This window comes from Pyricularia grisea (genome assembly GCF_004355905.1).
Source record: "Pyricularia grisea strain NI907 chromosome Unknown Pyricularia_grisea_NI907_Scaffold_4, whole genome shotgun sequence".
Classification (NCBI taxonomy): Eukaryota; Fungi; Ascomycota; class Sordariomycetes; order Magnaporthales; family Pyriculariaceae; genus Pyricularia; species Pyricularia grisea.
In genome coordinates, this window is record NW_022156718.1 from 1,178,207 (window position 1) to 1,192,683 (window position 14,477).

Sequence of the window (14,477 nt, forward strand, 5' to 3'; positions counted from 1 at the left end):
AAGCGCTTTAGCCTCTTATTTTTTTGTCTTCTTTCTTTCTTTTTCTTTGTTTCCTGCTTTCGTTTCCCAGCTTTCTGTTGCTCTCACCCGATTATAATGCTTTGAAGTACCCCTTGCTCAACATCTACACCGGTTATATTTACCTCCTTGCCTTTTACTCAGCACAGTACCTCCTCTAGATTCTCACCCAGTCGGAGTTTTTAGAGGAATTGCTACTGAGAAATCCACATATTCTGCCCAGGACCCGGTTAAGATGACAGTCTATCAAGTTCCAGGGCATTTTTGCCATGCCAGATGGCAACCATGGGTTCTAACGCCATTCTGGATACTCCAGTTTACCATGCTGTTGAGTATGACGGGAATTTTCATCTTCCGCCTCATCGAGACGTCAAACCAACCATTGGTCAAAGGCAAGAGCCAAAACGATCTGATATTGCAGCATGTGTGAGTGGGCCACCAAGGGACCAGAACATACAGGGATATAAGGGGCTGACAGATATTATGATCGCTATTATAGATGGGAGGCGACAAATGTGGCGTTTCCCTTAATTGCGGCGGGACTGACGGGCGCCGAAGTCGTCAGGTTCTTCAATAAGAATATAACCCCGTCCTGGATGGTGCTCTCCCACATCCTAAAAACCTTTTTCGCCAGTGTCGTCTTGGCTCTCGACGTTACGGTCTATGTCAAGAGGGTTAAAGACCCATACGTCACTCCGGGTTTGGCAATTGGCTGTGCTTTGGTGTAAGCTTTGACCCCTTTTGCGTCTTACATCATTCCTCTCCGACCTATACGACTTTGCCTTGCTGATACAAAACCACACTCCCTCCCACAGGTTTATCACAAGTGTACCGGCTGTGTATATTACTGTGGTTTACCGTCGACTTATGAAGCACGAGTACCATCACCCAGGTTGTCAGGGTCTCAAGAAGCCCAATCTTTCTGGTAGGAAGGAAGGCGATAAGGCACCATCATTAAGTCTAACCACACCCCTGAGCGACAGTGGATCGCTGGAGAAAGGTGACGACAAAATGGGTGCATACTTCACCACCGAGACTGGGGACGACATGGTCAAGAAGGAGGAATCTGGCCCAGGGCTGCAACGTTCCAGGACAAAGAGGCTCTCCCTCGCCAGCTTCAAGTCCCTCACACGGACCAAGACTATCTCTAGTCGCAAGCCCCCCACTAGTCCAGCACCCTACGATGTTGCCGATCGAGAGAGCACGGATTCCAACCAGTGGACAGCGCCAGCCGATTTACCGCTCGAGAAGTACACGCACGAGCGATGCACGGCCTTTGACGAATTCATACAGCGGAGACTGTCAAGCGACGACATGGACAGGCCTGATGGCAGCTGGATGGGAGGTGCCGCCGGCTCGTACCGGCCTCGGCCCTCAAATCTCGACTTCTTCTCGGCAAGCAGGAGATCCAGTGGCTACTCTATCAACAGCTCACTGCATTCCCCTCTGGGCCTGCCGAGGGCGCCACTTCCCATGCCGACGGCTCTTATTGGCAGTTCAAGGGTAACGAGCCGGAACAGCCACATCGGCGTGCTGGGATCGGTCCCAGAGACGGCCGAACCGAACGGAGAGACCAGCCCACAGCAGCAAAGACACTTCAGCATGGGCAGGTTACGAAGTATGGCACCAGATCCTTCGTGGACCCCTGAACCGATGCGGAGGGTCACCATCTCTGGCACGGATGCACGAAGTAGCAAATATGAGCCGATGAAAGGCGAATGGCCGCTCCGCGCCGATTCCGATGTGTGGGTGCCGGCATCAGCTTTCGAACTTGAATCTCAGCCCCTGCATCACAATGACGGGTCGCCATGACCTGGTGCCTACAGTTACGACATTGCCTGTTTTCTTTTTTTTTCCTTTCTTTTTTTCCTTTTTTTGCTTTTTTTTTTAAATGCGGATACCTAAAAGAATCAAATCAGGAGCAGGTCTTCTCATGGGACTCGGTGTTACAAGGCGAAAGATCGACAAGCAAACTCTTTATGATGATCAATGCGAATACGCAATCTAAACGGGAGTCGAGAAACAACACAGAATCCGCCAGCCTGTCGATGAGAAGCCGATGAACCCCGAGACCCTGGAGGACCGCCGGCAAAGATAATTATTAAACTCTGGGATTTCTGATTCAGTTCCCAAGAGCTCGCGCCACTGCACCGTCATAAGTCTCTTTGTATATTTTCGACGAATTCCATTTGTACTACTAAACTAAGATATAACCGGCCAGATTTACCCAAAAGGGAAAGTCGGGAGATCTCATCAAAACTGTACCATAATCTAATCATGAATTGACAAATACTCTACGGATGAGGAAAAACCAAACTTTCACATCGCCTGCTTAACTTTGCCCAATGCTATCATTTCTACAATCGGGTCTGTTACGATGGAATCACGCCATTGTGATCCAACTTGCGGGTAATTTCAGCACGAGTTATCCGATGGCCTTTGTGTGATACGATCAGCTGAAGGTCTACGCATCTGAAAACAGATTCTAGTGCAGATTCCGGTTATCTAATTGCCTTGAAAGGTTTTTTTCTTTTTCTTGGCGTGGATTCTGACAAGATTTCCGGTGCCACCACATGGTATGGTCGGCGATGATGTTTGGCCGGCATTGGTACGGCACGGAGTACTTTTTTTTCTTGCATACGACACGAGCTGTTGTGCAACAAGGAGGAAAAGAACCAATGCAAAAGCAAGTAAAGCAAATGTGTTCGGGCAGACAAACGATACGAACCAATGAAGATGGCAATATTTGGCACCTGCAGAGACCCGTGCGGACAAAGAAAAAAAAAAAAAAAACAGTTGTCAAAAAATTGGTATTTTGGTTTTCCTCGTATTTTGAAATGGTACCCGGGTGCCCTGGCCGACATTTTGCCACCTAGAGGTTGTGTTTTTTTTTTCTTTTCTTTTTTGTTCCCAATGGCTTGGTAAGGTGGGCTTGGGGGTGCAAGCCACGGCTGGACACGTTTTTTTTTTTCACTAGGTCTAGTGACAATAAGACGAAAAGGAACAAGTATATAGCAAGCAATCTCAGGGGTCTTTTGAAAAAGCAAGATGCATACACGCTGTGAATCACAAAAAAAAAAAGAAAAAAAAGAACAGTCACAATACTAACGACGCCGACTTGTTCTAGCCCCTCGCTTGGCCGTTGTCCCCATCCCCCTTGTCGAATAGTTCACAATCAGTATCCAAATATATCCTTTTTCAGCTGCCCCCGGGTCCTCGGGGTCCCTGGCATGGTGATTTCTGCAAGGCGGGCTTGGGATCCGGCCCTACGTTCAGCCAAAGTCACCGAGGAAAAGCAAAATGACAAAATCCCAGGTGAGCAGGGTGAGCTGGATACTTGAAGTCGTAGTAGCGGGGGGTACGGTTCGTTTTTTTTTCGATAGTCTTGTGAAGTTGGTCCCACATATCCTTTATCAGGTATCTGTTCGTGGGTGTTGGTACCTGCCCGTGATAAACCTCAAGCGTCTCCGGCTTAGTATCCTGTGGTGGGCGCGTTAAAATCTTTGCACCCCGCGTGATTCCAGTGCCGCAGTACAGTAGTAGATGCGGAAGGGTCCGCCCTCAGCTCAGCATGCACCGCGTGGTGAAAGTGAGTTCATAGACCAGATATTCGAGATGGTCGGTTCATAGTGGCGTGTTTGCTGTCTTTGTGTTTCTTCACTGCGGCCGCGATCTTGGTTAACCTGGTGCTTGAATAACTGGGTTGATTATTCCAAACTGCAATGATAGTAAAAGCCTGACGGTCCTAAATAGAAACCCCCGACTGTTATACTCAGATAGGTACAAGAATAAGGCATTGATGTTTCCTAGTTTTTAGGACACTGATTCTGCTGCCCGGTGTGAGCTAAGGTCTTTTGATAGCATGAGAACATAAGAGGTATTGATGTGTGGAAAAATTCTCTGCCAAACCAAGTCTTTATGCCAAACTTGAGTGCCACTTAAGAGACTAGGCGGACATATGGCATACAACCGGAAAAGACGAGTAAAGGTCTGTCAAAGCACATCATATAGCAAAGATGAAACAATAAAATACAGACAATCTCACGATGCAACGGCTGCAGCATAATGTTTGCCTTTTTGCTTCCCTGAAAGAGGCTCCTGAAAGCACTTGTCATTTTCACTCCACAGGAACAACCTGAATATCAACGAGTACATGGCCCGGCAAGTCGTTCATGTTGGCCGCATTCGGCGCCACCCACCAGAACGTCCACCTCTTGGTGGTCTTTCCATCCTCACCCTCCTCCTCGCCAGGGACAGCAACCCAGTGGCTCAGTCCCGCCGGCTCCTCGCTGTACCTCAGCAGCAACCTGCCCCATGATTCGACAATCTTCCAACCGTCAGACATGACGTTCGACCCCACCATCCTGCGTCCTTCCCCTGTGGGCGCGGGCATCTGCACAAGTTGCAGGTCGCCCTTGCCCGACGGTCCGCGCAGAGCATAGATGGTTTCCCCAGACGGCTTGTCGGCGAAGAGGGTCAAGGAGGTTGTTGATGAGGCCGACGAGGGGAAGATCTCACAGGCCTGGGTTGAAGGCGGCGATCCGGCATCGGCAGCAACACCTGCCACTATGCTGCCACGGACAGTGCGCAGTTGTTGGATCAGGGCTCTGTTTATGGTCTCGTTGCCGCTTATTCATGGGTGTTAGTTTGGGGTTTTCTTTTTTTTTTTTTTTTCTGCGGGAAGAGACTGAGTTGGAATGTTCTTCACTTACCCGACTACTTCAAGCCGGTAGCGACCTTCGAGCTTTAGTTCCGTAGACATTTTTGCTAGCTTATAGTTAATTGTCGATGAAGAAGGTTTGGTTGAATCCATGAACGGTTTTTAATCTTCCTTGAGTCTCTAGACTAACCAGTTCATGACAGAGGTTCAGAACGGCATGGTGGACCTTAAACTGAGACCAATCGAGAACAAAAGGCGGTGTGTGTGCGTGACGGTAGCGACGTTCGCATCTGTTTCATGTCAAAGAGATCCATATGAAGCCGCTATCTTGATTCAAATTCTGCCGTAAACGATGATTTAAACCTGTGGCATTTGTTATGGTGGAAGCCCCTTCTGCAAGACGCCGTTAGGAACCTACTTTACTTGGGTGAGCGTAGCTGAAGTTTCATATGAGACTTGCTTCCAGTTCAAGTTTTGAAAGGGAACAACTAGAACTACACTAGACTGGTAGCTATATGTCTTGTAGCAGTTATCGGGGACTAGCTAGTCAAGAAAACTGCTGTACAGAAATACCTAGTCTAATAAATTTGGACCATCAAAACCGTCTGTCTCGTCGAAACGCCAGCTATAATATATATCTGCTTTGCGTTGAAGGCAACTAGCTTGAAAGATAACCTTTTCAACGACTTTGGATGAGACAAGAGAAATGCAATGTGGTGCAGATTGGATGCTGCGAGCCCAAGTGTGAAGTGTGTTTTAGGATCTGGAAATATTAATTAATATTCATCTCAAAGACACACTGGTGGACTCTGGATAGATCTGGAGAAACAACCAAGGCGATTAGGGAAAGGTAAATTCATGACGATTCCATAGATTCATTCGTCACTTTGGTTTGCAGAACGACTGATCAAACTCGAGAAGCGCGCGCGTTGGCTTGAAGAGTGGCGTCACGTGTGGGTTGTGAAACTTGAAGCAACGACAACCATGTACCAAGCTCCACCTACTCGTATAAGGAGGGGCCAGGACTGGACGAAGCAAGCACTGAACTGCGTCCGCCGCCATAAGCTAAGCGCCTTTAGCTTTAGCACTTGCAATCTAAAAGTAGCAGCATCCTCTCAGATAAACACCGAGGACAACAACGGAGGAATCATGGAAACCTTGTTTTGTTTTTCCCTCTTCACGTACATCAACGAAAACGGTCGATGAGCACCCATTATACGCAATGCCCGAAACGTCACGAACCTATCCAAATGCGACTTTGACGCGCGTTCTGCTCGTCGCCAGCAGATGGCTTATCTTTATCCCCATCGTCACAATAGTTTTGCTGCTTTCCGCTGGCACGTTTCTGTATAATGCTCCCTACCGCCCGACTGTGTTGAGCTTAGGCTTGAGGAGTTTGGCAATGGTTTCTGTACGTAACTTCGCACCCTTTTTGCTTCCAGATCGACCGGCTGCGGTTAACTTTTTACGCCGGCCCTGACTGACACTTCCCGCCCTTGCCGCTCAGTATGATGGCATCATCCCCGTCAACAAGACTCACACATCCGACTCGCCCAATTATATGGTTACGATCCACAAGTTCCCCAACGCATTCAGCTGGGAATGTCCGGATTGTCCGGCCGTGTTGTACTCGACACGAGGGTTCGTCGAACTCGCCGGAGTAGCCGAAACTGGGCCGTACGCCGGATACTATCCCCTGACACTCATGCTCCACATAGCCGACAAGCTGTCCGGCAAAAACGACAGCGCCTTTTGGCACTGCTACAGAGACGCGCCCCAGCCCGACGGCATCGACTGCCCCGAAAGCGTCTTCTTCAAGGGATGGAGCAAATCGTTCCACGACTTTTGGCTGACTGGGGTCTCGGAGATCCCCATATCGTTCATCACTTACATCAGCTGCCTCGTTCTCGCCGTCATAACACTCGTCAGTGAGGCTCTCATCGCTATCGCCCCGCGGTATATGAAATGTCGCTGTCTGGTCGGCAAACGGTGGTGTCCCTACCCGAACGGGACGGCGGAGGAGATCGAGGCACTGCCGGAACACCGTTGGGATCGCGTGCGGATGTTCACCTACCCTCTCTTGCTGGCGTATTTGTTCCTTGCGGCCGTGCAAGATACCGTCATGCCCATGTTCTTCCTCAGCATTCTCAACTTCATCGACCATGATCTCCCTAAGGGCATGTCCATGCGGCCGCGGCAGAACCGCCCCTACATGGTCTTGCTCTGGCTCAACGTCTTGATGTCGGCTTTGGCGGTGGTGTGTATAGCGTGGAGGTACCATGTGAACAAACCCAAGGGCCACATCACGCTAGATGATTTGGCAGCGTACGAGCCCGAGGGTCGAAGAGAAGCCGCTGCGGAGCCCGTGGCCGAGGCAAGTGCTGCGGAAAACGATGCCAATGCTGACGAAAGCGACGGCTCTGAATCGGACGTGCTCTTGCCGTTTTCTGATACTGAACCTACAACAGGGGATGAAAGTACCCCAAAGTAATGTTATTTTCGACAAACATGATTAATTTATAATCTATAGACAAGCGCTTCCCATTCCAGCCAATCTGGCAAATCTTCAACCTCAAAATCTATGTTTCTCTGCTACAGGTTACACCGGTTTCCGTCATATTACATGTACTTGTTTTGCTCTCGTAACCCCAAAAAATCCTCGCAGGTTACTCCTGGAGTGTCACGGTGATTTGCTGTCAAAGTCTTTGCCACTGTTCCGCTCCAATGATGAAGTATTGGAAGGGGCGCCTTTGTCTGCTTCGTCCAAGCTAGCAAGCTTCTCCGGTGGAACCTTGACGAGCATGTTTGTCTGGACATTGCCTTGAAGCGTCACAGTCGCATTGCGGATGACATAACCTCCCCATCGTGGCATCAGCTGGATCTTGACCAGATAATACAGCGCGCAGGCGACCAGCACACCGACACCTGTCGCAGCGTACGTCGCGTACCAGAAGCTGACGTCGCCAGCGTACGGACCGCCGTCGGGAGGATACCACGGCATGACGATGACGGCCAGCGATGCGAGCGTGTTGACGATTATTGCGGCGTTCCAGGCGCGGAACTCTGGCCTCGGCACGCCGTCCTGCCGCTTCCGACGGATCCGCACCACGACGAGGCCGACATTAAGTGCGAGCTCGAAAAATACCCATGGGTACATCTGTAAATCGACCATAAAGTTAAAGGCGTCGCCGGCGGGCACGACGAGTATCATGAGCGTCGTCAGCGCCCACCGCCACGCGTAGGGTCCCAGCGGCGTGCCGAACGGCCTGGTCGAGGCCCAGAACCGCGTCCAAGGGATGACGCCCTGCCGGCCCGACTCGCGTGTCATGCGCGACAGGCTCAGAGTCGTCGAGACGATGCTGCCAAGCGTGCAGAGGGCGATGAGCACGTTGAGGCCGCGCACCCATCCCGAGTCGCCAAACACTTTGCGGAAGAACATGCTTGCCGCGATCTCGGTCGAGTTTTCTAGTTCGTGTTTCGGGATGGCGGCGAAAAAGGCGAGGTTGGTGAGGACGAAGAGGATACCCGTTGCTGCCAGCGCGAGGAATTCCATGTTGCGCAAACTTTTGCCGGGCTTCTTGAGCTCACCTTGCACGTTGATGCCGTTGCCGGACCCGGCGTACGAAAATATGATCTTGACAAGGGCGTTGGTCAGGCCGTACGCGGTCGCGGTGCCGGAGAAGGGGTCGCGGAAGTTTGCGATCGGGTCGGGGATGGCCGGGACGCGGCCGCCGAGCACTGCCAGACCCGCGACCGAGATAAAGGCGAGCGTGGTGATCTTGACGACACCCATGACGTTGATGACCCAATACGAGACGCGGTTGCTGAGCGTCAGGAGCACGACGACGGCCGTGTACCCCGCCACAGCCAGACCCTTGAGCTCCCAGGTGGTGTAGGTGTGGCCAACGGCCTGGAAGATGTACTTGGCCAGCACGAGGGCCATGCTGCTGCCGAAGCCGAGAATAAGACCGACCAGGGCGATCGTGATGGGGAAGAGGTACCGCGGCTTCGGGTAAGACTGCTCTAGGAAGACGACCAGCGACCCAGAGCGTTTCGGGAAGTAGCAGGCGAACTCGAGGAACACGGCGAGGTGGCTTGCGGCGATGAAGATGCCGATGGTCCAGTAGATCATGCTCATGCCCACTGAGCCGGTGCCCTTCAGGATCGCGGAGGCTGTTTTGTCCAATAGGGGTTTGGTAAGTTTGGTATCAGGAAAAAGGAGCTTAATAAACTGGGTATTTTCACTGCCACTTACAAGTCGAAAAGACGCCGATACCTATGATGTTGCCGATATTCAACATGACGACGGTGAAAGGCCCAACCGATTGGCCCATTGGTGAGTTCGTCTCGACGGGAACAGCTCCATTCGACTGCTCGAGGCCTTCCAGGCTATTCGCTCCATCTTCTTTGGCCGCGTGTGTGGTCGTCGGCGCGTTTGTGTTTGCCGACTCCAGGTCGATGTTGAGGGCGATGCCCGTAGTAGGTTGCAAGTACGATGACATGGTTGTTTCTGAACACCAGATTTTCAGTCCTCTTAACGGATACAAGGTCTGGCGGAACAGTGATAATATGACAATATATGTGATGTGTTGTTCTCTTTATGGCAGACGAGAGAGGCATAGAGATTCATGGCAGGTATGAGTTCGGAGAGACGAAGTAGCTTCACATATAATTATTATTTATATTCAGGAGCTTTAGGTTTGTGTTCTGCAGGATTTCTTGACGGTCACCAGAGTGACCTGGTGAAAAAGCGTCTGCAATGCATGGCGGCCTCCCTGATACTGCATTTGTGGCATGTGCACATGCACACTTCAAGGATGAAGTTTTGTAAACCGACGTATTAATATAATCTTTTTTTATAAGAGGACTTAGTCATTAAATGCTAGTTGGACCAGATATTTACCTAGGCATTTACTTAATTATTATCCTATTACACTTGGAAATCATGTTATGAGAATGTACCACACACGGCCTGTCCAAGATTCGACTTATACAAATGATACAAGCCAGATGGGCCGTCAGTCCTTACAGAGCCATCGCCATGGTGAGCACGGAGAGAGGATTAATTCCAACTGAATAGAAACTCAAGAGGCTATGCTATCTATAGATGATGCGGCGGCTCATTGTAGGCCCATGATGGAAATAATCTGTTACTATTTCTATGTAATATCTACTACAATCACAAATAATTATAGTTGCAACGGTTGTTTGCTGCAAACACAATAGAAGTGAGATCCTCATTGTCAGGACACTAAACTAACCATATGAGCACCAGCATTATGTTATGTGCCAGGGAGAAGATGCACATACTCACGCAACTGCTTGATAAAGTATCGATCACCTTGCTGACCGTCGAGGTAACGCGGGCATCAAAAACAAAAAGCAAAAACGAAACCTGCCCCCGCCCAGGATTGAACTAGGGACCTTCGCATGAAGCTGACCATGATGGTGCTACAAGTGCGACGCGCTACCACTACGCCACAAGGGCAGTTGTTAGCCGGGCCTCAAGCGGATAATATAAAGATAGAACTGACACACCCTGCAACCGCTTCTCCAACCAACATGTCAGCTTCGGAGTGCGATAGGTATCTCACGATTCTCACCGCTACAAAATGCAGACACCATTGGATACCATCTGGAGTATCACGATTTCTACCTATCCAGTTATAATGCTAGCCTTATCTACAGAACAACTTTTTTTTCATCTCAATTTTTTTTTTTTTTTTTTTTTTTTTTTTTTTTTTTTTGTATTTTATTTTCGCGGCAGTACGACTTTTTACACTTGAGTGATTTTATGCTTCTTTGAGCTGGTATCTTCAAAACCATTGATATTATTCTGCCAGTAATTTTAACGGCTCGCTAAGACTTCAGGAGAATCTTTGTTTAGCCAGGTGCAACATCAGCCCCGACGTTACGGTTCTTGGAATAAGGCACCGTATCAGCTACGAGGCCAATGTGTGCGCGGATGATTGGGTGTCAACGGTTGTTTCTCCATAAGCGACACCAGAGTTGGAATCTCGGCCCGTTACGACGGGAAATTCACGCTTACGATGATGGTATTGAGTATACTTACCTATACTTGTATCTGTATTGCGTTCTCAACTCACATTCTTCATAAAGATAAAAATAAAAGACTCTTCCAACTAAGGTAGGTTGATTCTGTTTTGTCTTTATAAATTAGTTAACGCGCCAACAAGTACTGGTTATAACACATGTTTCTGGCTGCTTCTTTCAATTGAATTCTTGGTGGGACAAGACAGAGCATCGAACATTCTATGGTTGGCTGGATGGGTTTGCCTTGCGCCAACCAGAGACAGACGGGATGATAGGACGGAATTAATTGACGACCGGTTTGTTTTATTCGGATCTTGTTCTAATCAGTCCGGCTCCACTCATACCATCCCAAAAGTCCCTCAACTTTCTTATCGTAAATGTGATGTTTGTAGGGAAAAGAGTACAAATTCAACCTGGGCTGCCAGTTAGTATCCAGGTACCTTTAAAAAATCGGTTGTTGTATTCAGCCGGAGCATCGGCCCCGTTCACGCAAATTCCTTGCAGGCATGGATGCAAGAAGGCGGAGGAGCGCGGGAGCAAAAAATAGGTAATGAACTGGGGCCAGCCCAGCGGCTCTCAACGAAATCCATGGGCGCGCCGCGTTAGGTGGAATAGGTCGGGCAGGCGGGTCCAACACCCCTGTACTGCAGTATACTAGCGGTACAAATTACGTAGTAGACATGATCCCCATGTGTTCCTGTCGACTCGGTACAACAACTTTGCATCTTCTTGTGCAAGCTGCTTTTGGGAATATTCTTTTCCTTTACTTGAAGGACTTTTGACATATTGAATTCTTGACGAGCGGTCAGATTTCAGTCCACTCTCCAGGCTCTCTCAGTCTCTCTGGATCATACCAGTTAAGGGCTGGCTTGGGTTCTTGTAAGTTGCTCACTCAGTCCCGACCCGGTCCCAATTCAAGCAAAACCTATTCCCGCGACCCCGCCATCGATTGAATCATCCAGGGCTGTCAAGTCAACGGTCCGTTTCCCTGCGCCCGCGCAAAACAAAAACAAAAAAAATCATCACATCAACGCATCAGATGACTTTCGAGATGCGGTGTCAGCACAGCCTGAAAGGTTGCATCCAATCAGACACAGTTGATAGAAAATTATTCAACGACTTGCGTTACTGATCTTTGTTGACAACATGGGCAGCGGACTAACAGACACCCGTTTTCCTAGGGCGGTAAACAGCCTTCCTCGGGTAGCTAGGTAGCTCCTCGCAGCTGTTCCCCTCAGTCACAACATCGTCATAATACGCTAGTCGACCGGTCTTTCTCTTCATACCGACCTATTCGACCATAACACAAAGCACCAAACTCAAGCACACTCGCCAATATGGGCAGCGTTGAAGACGAGACGGCTCTTCCGTCGGGCGGCCGACTTTTGCTCATATCAAATCGTCTGCCAATCACCATCAAGCGCTCGGATGATGGCCAATACAGCTTCTCCATGTCCTCTGGTGGTCTGGTCACTGGGCTCAGTGGTCTCGCCAAAACCACGAGCTTTCAATGGTATGGATGGCCGGGTCTCGAAGTCCCAGACGCCGAGGCCGGTCCTGTCGTGCAGAGGCTGAAGAATGAATATGGCGCCCACCCGGTGTTTGTGGACGACGAGCTCGCCGACAGGCACTACAACGGGTTTGCCAGTATGCGAATACTCCTCTGCTGTTCAGCTTCACAAGCCTCTCTGGTCCCCCCCGCTGACAAAACTCTTGCCGTACCATCACAGATTCGATCCTCTGGCCCCTTTTCCACTACCACCCCGGAGAGATCACTTTTGACGAGTCGGCCTGGTCTGCCTATAAGGAGGTTAACAGACTGTTCGCCCAGACAGTCGTCAAGGATGTGCAGGACGGCGACATGATTTGGGTCCACGACTACCACCTGATGCTGCTGCCCGAGATGCTGCGTGAGGAGATAGGGGACTCGAAGAAGAATGTCAAAATTGGCTTCTTCCTCCACACGCCCTTCCCCTCATCCGAGATATACAGAATTTTGCCGGTTCGCCAGGCCCTGCTCCAGGGTGTCTTGCACTGCGACTTGCTCGGGTTTCACACATATGATTACGCACGGCACTTCTTGAGCTCATGCTCACGTATCTTGTAAGTCCATAAACGACGAGTCAATCTTTTCACCTCTGTCTAACTGAATTCATAAAGGTCCGCACCAACAACTCCCAACGGTGTCCAGTTCGCTGGCCGATTTGTCACAGTCGGCGCCTTCCCCATCGGAATCGACCCGGAGAAGTTCGTCGAGGGTCTTCAAAAACCCAAAGTCCAGCAGCGGATTGCGGCTCTCACTCGCAAGTTCGAGGGTGTCAAGCTCATCGTCGGTGTCGACAGGCTTGACTACATCAAGGGCGTGCCGCAGAAGCTGCACGCGCTCGAGGTCTTTCTGACGGAGCACCCAGAGTGGATCGGTAAGATTGTGCTTGTGCAGGTGGCAGTGCCTTCGCGACAGGACGTCGAGGAGTACCAGAACCTGCGCGCTGTGGTCAACGAGTTGGTCGGGCGCATCAACGGCAAGTTCGGCACCATCGAGTTCATGCCCATCCACTTCCTGCACCAGTCGGTCAGCTTCGACGAGCTCGCCGCCCTCTACGCCGTCTCGGACGTGTGCCTGGTCAGCAGCACGCGCGACGGTATGAACCTCGTCAGCTACGAGTACATCGCCACCCAGCGCGACCGCCACGGTGTCATGATCCTGTCCGAGTTCACCGGCGCCGCGCAGTCGCTGTCTGGCTCGCTCATCGTCAACCCCTGGAACACCGAAGAGCTTGCCAACGCCATCCACGACGCCGTCACCATGGGGCCCGAGCAGCGCGAGGACAACTTCAAGAAGCTCGAGAGGTACGTCTTCAAGTATACCAGCGCCTGGTGGGGCTCCAGCTTCGTCGCCGAGCTCAATAGGCTTGCAGCCGGGATCGAAGGGGCGGAGGCGGAAGGCTCAAAGACCAAGATCGCCATCAGGGGCGTTGGCGATGCCGTTGCCGAGGGCGCCGGCAAGGTCGCAGACGCCGTCTCGTCCGTCATGCCGGGTGGTGACAACAAGACGGAGGGGAACTGAGGCTGGATGGGCCAACATAATGATTGTGTTTTATAATGACTTGTTGACTTTTCTCTCTCTTATTTACTGGTTTCATCTGCTTATTTACGTGCCAGTGATTGATTTTTATAAAGATGTTAAGCCTTTCCCAGACGATGCCGAGGCGGACTACACAAGTAGCAAACGAAACCATGCGTAGCAGGAATAGATATTGCACTGAAATTTCTTCATGCATCTGAGACCTGATTAATGTATCATATTGCAACTATTCTAATACCTCGACCGGATCTGTCAAAATGCAAACCTTGGACAAATATCATAATCACATCAGTCTGTCTTGCTGGCTGTTCCATGGTCTGAGTAGTACTCATCATCTGAACAGACCATTTCAAACAAAAAAAGCATATCAGCAGCACAAAGCAATCTAAATCCCCCAAGTAGAAGAAAGCTGGATAGGTGTAGTGGATAAATCATGATCGAATTACATAGCATTGACTCAAAAGGTGCTGAACTCCCAACTCCCATGTGATATGCAATCCAGACTTGACAAGAATATTGCCGCACAAAAGAAGAAGAGACCAAGGTATCATTTCCATTACCTTTCTGAATAAACCCAGCCGCCCTTCTTTACCTTGTTTTGAAAGAGAAAAAAAAAAGAAAAAAAAAAGAAAAAAAAAAGAAGAAGAAAATACCCGGATA

General features: G+C 50.1%; 6 protein-coding genes across 6 annotated transcripts; 3 read left to right on the forward strand and 3 right to left on the reverse strand.

The window, feature by feature from the left end:
- Positions 1-253: 253 nt before the first annotated feature.
- On the forward strand, positions 254-1,830 carry PgNI_07080 (uncharacterized protein; the record flags this gene model as incomplete). The annotated part of the gene is made up of 3 exons (XM_031127097.1): positions 254-444; positions 518-742; positions 834-1,830. 3 exons carry the CDS (start codon positions 254-256, stop codon positions 1,828-1,830), a joined length of 1,413 nt encoding a protein of 470 aa, XP_030981648.1.
- Positions 1,831-4,135: 2,305 nt separating this feature from the next.
- PgNI_07081 (uncharacterized protein) lies at positions 4,136-5,549 on the reverse strand (the record flags this gene model as incomplete). Its single annotated transcript, XM_031127098.1, has 2 exons — positions 4,731-5,549; positions 4,136-4,646 (listed from the first exon to the last, which is right to left on the reverse strand). Exons 1-2 carry the CDS (start codon positions 4,829-4,831, stop codon positions 4,136-4,138), a joined length of 612 nt encoding a protein of 203 aa, XP_030981616.1. The 5' UTR covers positions 4,832-5,549.
- A 194-nt stretch (positions 5,550-5,743) lies between these two features.
- PgNI_07082 (uncharacterized protein) lies at positions 5,744-7,276 on the forward strand. The gene is made up of 2 exons (XM_031127099.1): positions 5,744-6,089; positions 6,186-7,276. The coding sequence occupies exons 1-2, from the start codon at positions 5,901-5,903 to the stop codon at positions 7,167-7,169; spliced, it is 1,173 nt and encodes a 390-aa protein (XP_030981605.1). The 5' UTR covers positions 5,744-5,900; the 3' UTR covers positions 7,170-7,276.
- On the reverse strand, positions 6,144-6,842 carry PgNI_07083 (uncharacterized protein; the record flags this gene model as incomplete). The annotated part of the gene is made up of 2 exons (XM_031127100.1): positions 6,144-6,527; positions 6,570-6,842. The coding sequence occupies 2 exons, from the start codon at positions 6,840-6,842 to the stop codon at positions 6,144-6,146; spliced, it is 657 nt and encodes a 218-aa protein (XP_030981052.1).
- Positions 7,277-7,358: 82 nt separating the features above from the next.
- On the reverse strand, positions 7,359-9,180 carry PgNI_07084 (uncharacterized protein; the record flags this gene model as incomplete). Its single annotated transcript, XM_031127101.1, has 2 exons — positions 7,359-8,851; positions 8,934-9,180. 2 exons carry the CDS (start codon positions 9,178-9,180, stop codon positions 7,359-7,361), a joined length of 1,740 nt encoding a protein of 579 aa, XP_030981618.1.
- Positions 9,181-11,343: 2,163 nt separating this feature from the next.
- PgNI_07085 (uncharacterized protein) lies at positions 11,344-14,043 on the forward strand. Its single transcript, XM_031127102.1, has 4 exons — positions 11,344-11,611; positions 11,887-12,379; positions 12,463-12,835; positions 12,893-14,043. Exons 2-4 carry the CDS (start codon positions 12,070-12,072, stop codon positions 13,797-13,799), a joined length of 1,590 nt encoding a protein of 529 aa, XP_030981652.1. The 5' UTR covers positions 11,344-11,611; positions 11,887-12,069; the 3' UTR covers positions 13,800-14,043.
- Positions 14,044-14,477: the final 434 nt, after the last annotated feature.

Excerpts from the sequence above, each read along its gene's own strand:
- PgNI_07082 (XM_031127099.1), top strand. The coding sequence starts at position 5,901 with ATGCCCGAAACGTCACGAACCTATCCAAATGCGACTTTGACGCGCGTT. Across the intron at positions 6,090-6,185 it reads GGAGTTTGGCAATGGTTTCT|TATGATGGCATCATCCCCGT; the intron begins GTACGTAACTTC and ends CTTGCCGCTCAG.
- PgNI_07085 (XM_031127102.1), top strand. The coding sequence starts at position 12,070 with ATGGGCAGCGTTGAAGACGAGACGGCTCTTCCGTCGGGCGGCCGACTT. Across the intron at positions 12,380-12,462 it reads GCACTACAACGGGTTTGCCA|ATTCGATCCTCTGGCCCCTT; the intron begins GTATGCGAATAC and ends GTACCATCACAG. Across the intron at positions 12,836-12,892 it reads AGCTCATGCTCACGTATCTT|GTCCGCACCAACAACTCCCA; the intron begins GTAAGTCCATAA and ends GAATTCATAAAG.